Source organism: Castanea sativa, chromosome 2, assembly GCF_040712315.1.
Source record: "Castanea sativa cultivar Marrone di Chiusa Pesio chromosome 2, ASM4071231v1".
In the NCBI taxonomy this organism is placed as follows: domain Eukaryota; kingdom Viridiplantae; phylum Streptophyta; class Magnoliopsida; order Fagales; family Fagaceae; genus Castanea; species Castanea sativa.
The window spans coordinates 25,992,649-26,003,233 of NC_134014.1; the positions used below are offsets into that span (position 1 = coordinate 25,992,649).

The window sequence follows — 10,585 nt, forward strand, 5'->3', positions numbered from 1 at the left end:
CACCAAGACGAGGTACCTATCCCACACTGGGATCGCGATGCATATACACCAAGGCGAGGTACTTATCCCACACTGATATGAACTGATAATAGAGGCCATGAGATCCAACCCTTGTGTCTCTCTCCCACTAGATATTTTAAAATAAACGTTTTTAATTTTAAACATGCGTAAACTAATTACACATAGCCTTGTTCTTTATACATGTAAAAAACACTTAGAGAAAATTCTTAATCTTCAGTCCTCGATTGATCGAGAATGTATCTCGATCGATCGAGAATGTATATTGATCGAGCAAGATAAATTCTGCCTGCTTGATCAATGCTTGATAGATGCTCGATCGATCGAGCTTCGCGAATTTTGAATTTTTCAGAATTTTTTTAAGACAGTTTTTTAACGTTTTTTATGAACAAATAACCATCATATGAACATAATGGACAGAAATTGATATCAAAACTGAATTTCATTGATGCTATAGCCTTAAAGTTCAATTTAACATACTTAAACTCAAATTTAAATATCATAACATCAATATCAGTTTTCATCTAACAATAATTTCAACAGCCATGCAGAAAACTAATTTCTAACAACATGAAACCATTGTCACTAATTCTAAAACTCACAAAACATGTTATACAAATTCAAAATGGAAGACCGTTCTGATACCAATTGTTGGATAAATACATGTTTGTATCGCATACAAAACATACGCAGCGAAAAAATAACGGATCTACTTCATTCGCAATTGATAACATGCACTATGTAAGTTTCAGAATTTAAGAATAAGAAAGTGTACCTTGGTGCGGTGAATTTAAAAAACAAAGGTCGGAAACACTTGGGAACACTTTTAATCTTCACTCTAATTTCACTAACGCCCAAGAAGTGTGGTCTTTCAATTAGTTTTCCAAGGGAGAATTAGAGAGAGTGGCTTACACTCACACATGCACCATCTCACAAGAGTGTCGTTCCTTCATAAAAATTCTGTATGTTTCTCCCTTTGTATCTAACTGATTATTTAATTGGGCTGGCCTTTTGGGCATTTCCAATTGGACTTAAGTGTGTGGCTTGGAGTGGGACCAAAATGGACCAATAAGACACTAGCTTTAATGGACTTTGGGCTTTTCTGTCAACTCTTGACAAGTCCAAAGTTACCATTAACTATATTTACTACCACTATATAAATATAGTTACACTCTAAGCCTTATTTATAAATTATATCCTAAGACTTTATTGTACATGCAACCCTTTCATAAAATATTCGTAGTAATATAAAGTCATGAATATAGACTGTCACTTTGAAGATTACTACATCTTAATTCCTTGACTACCCGGTTTAATTCTTTAAGTTATTCATCATATATTTATGAAATCCAATTATATAAATATATACTTTAGTAACTCCTTACTAAAGTGGTTAGGCCTAATACTCTGAATAACCAAACCCATTAAACTTATCTCAAGGGAATATTTTGTGTCTCCGTTAAGAGACTATGAATTCCATCTTGATAATATATATTCTATCAACACTAAATGTGATTGCCCAACATACTGAGATTTTGATCGTATCTTTAGACCTTACAACTGATATATCAAAGCAACCTACACTTCATGATCAAGTCCATTATCCTCTCAGGATTAGGAGTTGTAAATAGAAGTCGTGAGTTTATTATTCATTTGACAGTCGTTAGGAGAATAATAAATCTCACAATGGTCTAGTTCAATATGTCTTAACTCTTAAAACATATCAACATACCAACTAGAAATCTCCATTTTCATGATCAAGACAAATCATCTTAGTTGATATGTTATAATCTTTGCAGATGAAATGCCCAATTTTATCACTGACTACGAACTAAAATCCTGAGTTTACAAATAACTTTTGATTTATATTTTCTGTAATTAAATTACATAAATCACATACTATGCATCTCATGGACTATATGATAATGTCCCAATATTCATGTTACCATTATTTTAGATAATAATAAAACAACTTTATTAATCACAACATAATGTCATATAAAATGTCATACACAGCATCATATAATAGGATTTAAGAGCACACATCCTAACATAACTAGCCCATCACCTACCTCATTGAACCTTTAGTGTTAAGCTTACTCTCTAACAAATTTATTGTTTTTGGCTCTTTGAGCTATTGTCCATTCCATTTGGGCTGTGGTGTGAAGTGTGTTCCTTTATATATATATATATATATATATATATATTGAAAAACCATAAAAGTATTAAAGAATTGTTGTTAAGTTTTAATCTTTAATAAAAAAGCTAAAATCCTGGAAAAACCTATCACAGCAAAGTGTGTGTTTTTTGTGTATCTTATTTATAATTATTACCAGTTACCACAGTTTTCACCTTCATTAATTAATTCCCCACCTTTTTGCTGTGAGTGACAGACTCTAATTATAAGACTCATGAAAGAGGCTCATCCTGCTCCTAGAACTAGTACTTAAGAGTAGTGCTAAGTGCTTTTTAAAACTTAAAAATGCGCACACCTCACTCACTCTTTGTTACATTTTTTTTTTTTTTTAGATCCTAATAAATAAACCCTTACTTTTCCTTTTCTCTCCCATGCTATTGCTATGTAAATGTAAGGCTCCTCAATTCCCTGCAACTGCAACCCTCTCTCTCTAGCAATTTTTTTTCGTTTTCAGGTAAATCTATGTAATTTCTTTTTCCTATTTATTGATTTATTTCATTTTTTGAATCCTTAAATGATTTTTAGCTTATATGTATGCTTTTGCTTCACCTAACACGATTGCTCTGAAGCTCTTATCTACACTTTTATTATCCAAACCATCATCTGGGTTACGCTCCAAGAACCTGAATCCTTAATGGGTTTGCTTTAGCATATAATGGGGGTTTGGCTTTTTGTTCCACTGTTATTGATTATGTTGAAACGGTTGCTCCTATTAATACAAATCTGTGATGGGTCTTTTTTTTTTTTTTTTTGTTATGTTTAATTATTAGCAGTATATGTTCATGTTCTTCTTTGTTGTTTGTTAGGCCAATACATGTTTAGTGAGTGGTTCTTGTTCTTTGCGTTTTTGTTGGTTGTTGGTGGTGATTGCTTTCATTTTTGTTTTGTTTTTATTTAAAAAAAAAAAAAATTCTGGTAGAGTTTATTGGTAGTGTTGGATTGGTTTTAGGGATTAATGGGGAAGAAAATCAAGAAGAAGAGCCGAACTCCTGTAAAAGAGAAACGGGTTGCAACCCGTTCGACGAAAACAGTTACCCAAGATTCCGACCCAAATGCTAAGACTGTTGATGAAGGAATTTCAGTAGTGAAAGAGAGAAAACCATGTGTCCATCTTGACAAGAGTGTTGATTTGATTAAATTGTCGGCTAAAATTGGATCTTCAGAACCTATTACGTGCGAAGATTGTAGGTTTGATGGGAAGGGGACTAAGGGAAAAGGCAAACATGGGAAGAAGAAGGGTGGGGCTGCAGTTGATTCAAAATCTGACTCCAGAGCCATGTGGGTTTGTTTGGAATGTGGGCATTATGCATGTGGAGGAGTTGGACTCCCAACAGGCCATCAAAGCCACACGGTTCGGCATGTTAGGCAGACTCGTCATCCTTTGGTAATGCATTTTGAGAAACCACAACTCTGTTGGTGCTTCCCTTGCAATGCTCTCGTTCCAGTGGACAAGATGGAAGAGAATGATGAACATAAAGATGTCCTGTCAAATGTTGTGAAGTTGATAAAGGGGCGATCCTCAGAAGGGTCCTCGGCAGATGTTGAGGATGTTTGGTTTGGGGGTGGCAGTGTAACAAGTGAAATTAAATCAGGAAGCAGCATATTAAGTGATTTGGACGGAGGTGGTGGTTATGTAGTAAGAGGATTGGTTAATCTTGGGAATACTTGCTTCTTCAATTCAATAATGCAAAATCTTCTAGCTATGTGTAGATTGAGGGACTATTTTTTCAACTTGGATACCTCTATTGGACCTCTTACTGTTGCTTTAAAGAAGCTTTTTATTGAATCCAAACCGGAGGGAGGACTGAAAAATGTGATGAATCCAAGATCATTTTTTGGTTGCATCTGTTCCAAGGCTCCCCAATTTAGGGGGTATCAGCAGCATGACAGTCATGAATTGCTCCGTTGCTTACTTGATGGTTTGTCTACTGAGGAGTTGGGTGCAAGAAAACAGAGTAATTCTTCAGAGGGAGATGAAATTTCATCAAATCCAGGTACTTTTGTGGATGCTGTATTTGGGGGCCAAATATCTAGTACTGTTTGTTGTGTTGAATGTGGGCATTCTTCAACAGTGTATGAGCCTTTTTTAGATCTCTCCCTTCCAGTTCCAACCAAAAAACCCCTATCCAAAAAGTCCCAACCAGTCTCTAGAGCAAAGAAAACCAAGCTGCCACCCAAGAAAGGTGGAAGGACTCGGCCAAAAGTTATTAAAGCTGCAACTTTGTTGCCACCTCAAAGTGTTTCAACCCCATCAGCCAGCAATGATATGTCCTGTAAAGCACAGTCCATTGAGCCTGTTGAAGAAAAGATGATGGCTTCTTCATGCGAGTCTAGACCATCAGATTCCAGTAACCTTATTGTTATGGCTGGTGAAGTGGGTTCAGCTTCACAGAACGAGTTAGCCGCTCAAACATCTGAAAATGAGCAAGTCTTTGAGAATGCTGTAGGGCAAACATCAGCTGAGTTGGAAGATTTTACATGGATGGATTACCTTGAACCAGGAACTGTATTGGATGAACATGATTTGATATCACAAAATGTTGATATTTCAGTAATTAAAGATGCAGAAAACAAGGATGTATATCTGAATGACATACCATTACAGGGTAGCTCTGAATCTAGCAGTCAGACTTTTTCACTTGATACAACGCCAAATTCAAAACCAGATTCTTCAGAAAATTATTGCGACAATGAGCTCCCCTTACAGGTTCAAGGTAATGAAGTACTATTGCTTCCATATAAAGAAGAAACATTCACTACTGGGGAGATTATGAAAGGAGGAGCTGAGGCCTCCTCACCAGTCGTGGGCTGTGGACAAGAGGAATTGGACTTTGATGGCTTTGGTGATATGTTCAATGAGCCTGAGGTTGCTGTGGGGCCCATCATAGGCCCCGCTTTAGGTAATGGGGTAGCAGAAACTGGTTTTGTGGCAGGAAACAGCAGTGAGTCAGACCCAGATGAAGTTGATAATACGGATTCTCCAGTAACCATAGAGAGTTGTTTGGCTCATTTCATAAAACCAGAGCTTCTTTCTGATGAAAATGCTTGGCATTGTGAGAATTGTACAAAAATGCTACGACACCAGAGGTTGAAACCAAAGGTACAGGAAAAATCCAAGTCAACAATTTTGATGAATGAAAATGAAACTGGAAGCCACAAGGAGCACCTGCATTTAGATAAGGACTTATCCAGTCCTGCTGAAGTTGAAAATCCAAATAATGGAGATATCAAACGTGATGCTTCTCTTAACAGTAGTGGTGAAAGCATTGTTTCGTATAAAGAAAAAATGGATTGCTTGATAACTGAAAATGGTCAAACAGGTGAGCTGAATCCAGTTGTTTCTCAGTTGGAAGATGGAACAGGTGAGAAAAAAGATGCACTTCCAGAGCAATCATGCTCTCCAGGTTGCTATAAAACTTGCAGTCAAGAAAATTTCTTTGGTCAAGTCACTGATTCCTGTAGTACAGAATACACCACCGGTAAAGTCCAGCAAAATGAATCCCAGTTGTTGGCTGGGAACTGTGAATTAGAGGGAAGTGAGGATGAGGAGACAGATTCCAAGAGTGTGAAGGTGAAGAGGGATGCAACCAAAAGGGTCCTTATTTACAAGGCCCCGCCGATTCTCACCATTCATCTTAAAAGGTTTAGCCAAGATGCTCGTGGTCGATTAAGTAAATTGAATGGCCATGTCAGTTTCAGAGAAACAGTTGATCTTGGACCATATATGGATCCCAGGTACTCCTCCAATCTAATCTTGATGCTCATTTTGGATTGTCAAATTCCGTTGTTGCATTGCTTCTTTTCATCATGTTCTGTATTGTGTTTTACTGAGACACCTTCTCTAAAGCTGTATTATCCTGCATTTACAAAAGAACTTGTAACTTAATCAAGAATTTTTTGGGGTCACTCATTCACTTTTCTGGTGCAGATTAAATGTTTTTGTTTATTGTCTTGTCGCATATATTTTCAACTTCCTTATTTTTAACATATATCTCAATCAATTGGTGCTTATCTTCATTAGTGAGACTGCCACAGCAAGTCAGCAAGCCCATTCCTTGCAATTATAACTTGGCTGGGCACGTAAGAGATTCCCTGGTAGATATGGAACCCTGTCTCTTTAAGTTTTAACTATGTACAGTATTCTTGCTTCTTTATGATGATTGCTATAATATTCTAGTTTTAGAAACATTAACCAAAATTTGGAGCCAGGATGAGGCTTTGTGGAAGTATTATGACTGTATTGAGTTAGCCTTCCTTTATTTGTTTTTTATTTTTATATTTGATATCCAAAATTAAGAACTATTCGAGTCAAACATAAGGAACTTTACCTACTGGTAACCAAATGCATTTGTACTTCAAAGTTTAATATTATCCATCAAACTGAAATACTAAGAAAATGTAGAAGATGTAGGGATGGCAAAAGGAACTCTTTGTGCTGAAAGCCTGCTAGGTTGGCTACAATTTTTGCAATCTTATTAAAAGATTAAGAAAGTCATCGTAAGGCAGTCAACACTTTGTTTATGGATGAAGCCATGCTGGCAGATAAATAGACCTAATAGGCTAGTAACTCTTTATGTAAACCTCTTAGTACTAAAAGATTAAGAAAGTCATTAAAAGACAGATCAACAGTTTGTTTGTGGATGAATGCCATACTGATAAGACATAATAACCCAATGGGCTAGTAACTCTATATAAACCTCATCACCTCTCTACTATGAATTTAAAGGTTGGCCTCATATCAGTTTCTTGAAGGCTGGGCAATTGATTTTTCCTGTGTATGCGTGTGTGTTTGCTCCTGCCTAATTTTATATTTAACTGCAGTCAGTGCTAAGACACATGAGACACATAGTGATGGTGAAGTAGCTGTCAATTGTGGGGATTATTTGCAAGACATATAGCTTAAGTATCTAACAACGTATAAATTATGTCATTATGCTCTGAAGCAATCTAGGGGAACAAACATTATAATTGGATCCCCCAAGTGAGTTAGAAAACCTTTTTTTAATTTTTTTTTTTAATTTTTTTTAACTTCAGTTTGTGTGTTTATGCCTGATATGGAATTAATAAGCTGGTAATAGATGAAGAGTGTCCTCAAGTGAACAGGTTGTATACAAGAGGTCCTCCTATACACTACTATTGTTAAATGATGAAGAAAGTCCAATATGGAGGGCTGCCCACTGCAGTCATATATTAACACAGAAATCTCATGAACAAAGATTTTAGCATGCTTGTAGAAAGCTCCACTCCCTTCAAGGTGCATTGATTTCATTTGCGCCAATTAATCCACATTATGCAGAGTGAGACATCATTCTAACAAAGAAACACTTAAACAACCTTTTTTAGGTGTCAAACTGAATCCAAAGACTGGAAATATTAATGACCTCAAATCTCGTGTGACTAAAGAATGTTTAATGGACTCTTTTATGAGATTTTCTCATGTCACATCACCACAATAATTATTATCCTTTTCATGAGATTATCTATTGTTATAAGTTTACCTCATGTAGCTGTTCACACACGTATACACAAAAAAGAAGAAAAAAAGAAGAATTTATCTTATGTGGTATCTTTGTTTGTTATTTGTAAGTCATATATGCATTCAAGTGGATTTTTGAATCACAATCTCACCCTCTGCCCATTCTTATGTGAGAAGAAAGTGCCATTTGAACTAGAACTCATTAGCTATCTTATGTGATATCGTACTCACTAAATAGTCATTCTTAGGAAATGGGCACTAGTAGTGCTTAATTTATTGCTTGTCCGCATTCTATTTTTATGCATTAAAACTACAGTTTGATATTCATGTAGTGGTCCAAAGCCACTATTTTGTTTGAGCATACATGCTTTGTTTTGCTTCTATTTCTTTGTATCTGTGATCTGTTGATGCTTAGAAAATTGATTAAGGTTTCAGTGGGATTAATGGTTTTTGTTTAAACTCTTTCAAATTATTATAGCATTATAAATTTAGATGTGGGTGTTTTTCCTCAGATTATTCTTGTGGTTTCAATAACTGAAGATTAGGGTAGACATTATTGTATTTGGCATATCAATTATGTGTATTTTTGCCAATGTGCTCTAGATCAACCTGCAGCTCCGGAGGAGAGTGGGGTTGTGGATTCAAGACCCATTGGGTGCATGTGTAACATGCTATGACAAAAAAAGAAGTCTATTTTGATTAGATGTTGTAAGCTAGCTTCCCTTTTGATTTCTTTCGATTGACTGTTTCCCCCTGTGAAAAAGAAAATATGAAAAATTTTCCACTTGAAGACAGGATTAGTCCTAAGATTAGATGAAGACAGGATTTTTACCTACGAAGCTATCACTCCTCTAGTTATTGTTTATATGGTTGATAAGAGTCACAAGCAAATAGACAATAAATCTTTTACAGCTTTACCGTGTTTTTATACAATTGTCTTTGTGCCTTATTGGACAATTGGGAAAAGCTTTTCTGTTGTAATCAAGTTGACTTGAACAGTGACTTTTTTTGCACAGTTTCTTCACTTGTTATTTGAAGGAAATGAGATTATCCTAGATATGGTTTAGTTCCTTCCATTTTATTTTATTTTTCCCATGTCTAGGCTTCGTTTATTAAAAATGGAAAAGAATATCTATAGCAAAAATTATATTTTTGCTATTTTAAATTAGACCATACACAAGTGTTATGATTCTGATTTTAGTGAGCTGTATCACTTAAAAATTCAAATAACATGAGTGTCAAATATTTAGTTTTGGAAAGTGGCATTCTGAAAATAAATGGGAGTCCACTTTAGGTCACCCTAAAGGAGGTTGCGAATTGTAATAATTTATTAGGACAAATCCATGTTAAAAAGAAAGTGTGTCAAGGACATTACCATCTTGTCCTGATATTTAAGAGAGTAGTAGTTTATTTGTTTAGTGCAGGTTTGGTTATGGTTTCTGTACTGGTTAGGCATTTTTACCTAATAGCTAATCATTTTGAGTCGGATGCTTTAACATGCTATTAGAGCCCGGTTTTTCAGTTCTTGGGCTCCAGATGTTTGCCTGTTGCATTTGTCTGTAGTTTGTTTTGGCTGGTTCCCATCTAATGACAAAATTATGGTAGTTAAATCCTTCTGTACTTTTCTATAATATTCCAATTATAGTCATTTAAATACGTTTTTGATTGCTTAGGTGAGTCACTTAATGTATGTTTAATGCATAACATGCACAGCTGATTATTATTCATGGAGTAGTCTTTTGCTTATGAATTTATCTTTTGTAACTTATAAGTCAGAAATATATTGAATTTTTTATAGAGAAGTTGAGGTTTGTTTTTGTTGTAGGATGCAATTTAGGCTTCATTCTTTTAATGCAACAGCTGCTTGGTGGCTCCTATTTATTGGTTTTAAGTTTTGTTATTGTAGTTAAGTCTCAAATACAGAGGTCAACATGAAGAGCATTTTATCTCAATCAGTTTTTACCATGTTCAATTTTTATCTCAAATACATGAGTAATATAATACCTTTATTGACTGGTGTGTGATAAGTGATTGTGCTTATGGAGAGCTCAAAATATGTTTTTTTTTTCCTGAACATTTTTAGGTCCATAGAAGAAGAGAAGTATCATTACCGCCTACTTGGGATAGTGGAGCATTTGGGTACCATGAGAGGGGGACACTATGTTTCATATGTGCGAGCAAGTGAGAAGAGCAGAGGAAAGACTGAGAAAGAAAAAAGCGGTTCTATATGGTATCATGCTAGTGATGCGGATGTGCGTGAGGCTTCACTGGATGAAGTTCTTCGTCGTGAGGCCTACATCTTATTCTATGAAAAGATTTGAGATAGATCTACTTAATTTCCATACATATTAAGTTTTCTCAGATACAATTTGGGGGTTTGGCTTCAGCACCCCCACCCCCAATTGAAGAGAGGAAGTGAGAGAGTTCAGGTGAGTGTACAACATCAAATTACCCTTTATAGCTTGATGATACCCATTTTTTTGACATGTCATGAGTTGTAAGATGTATATCTTCACATATTATCATCGCCCTGGGATCTGCATGAATTAATGATTTTACATTCAAAAAAAAGAAAAGAAAAGAAAAGATGCCCAGATGAATTACTTGTCCAGAGACTATTCAATTATTATTTCATTAACAGGAATTCCTTCAGCCAAAGATCATAAAATGTGCCATCTCATCTCTGCAAATAATATGTTTGTGCATATCCATTCCTTTTAGTTTGTATTGTTATTATTATTGATTTTGAAAGCTTGGCTAATATGAGCTTCGAAAGTTCAGGTATGTGATATCTCAGCCCTGCCTGGTAAAAATGTTGATGCAAAGCCTAGGATTGTTGTGCCCCATTCTTACCACTAAGAACTAACTGGTGCAGTGGTGCATTAACCTACAAC

The 10,585-nt window shown here is 35.5% G+C and overlaps 1 protein-coding gene across 1 annotated transcript; it reads left to right on the plus strand.

Moving 5' to 3' along the window:
• Positions 1-2,530: 2,530 nt before the first annotated feature.
• On the plus strand, positions 2,531-10,302 carry LOC142625630 (ubiquitin carboxyl-terminal hydrolase 2). Its single transcript, XM_075799294.1, has 3 exons — positions 2,531-2,669; positions 3,165-5,950; positions 9,775-10,302. The coding sequence occupies exons 2-3, from the start codon at positions 3,171-3,173 to the stop codon at positions 10,010-10,012; spliced, it is 3,018 nt and encodes a 1,005-aa protein (XP_075655409.1). The 5' UTR covers positions 2,531-2,669; positions 3,165-3,170; the 3' UTR covers positions 10,013-10,302.
• The last annotated feature ends 283 nt before the right edge of the window (positions 10,303-10,585 follow it).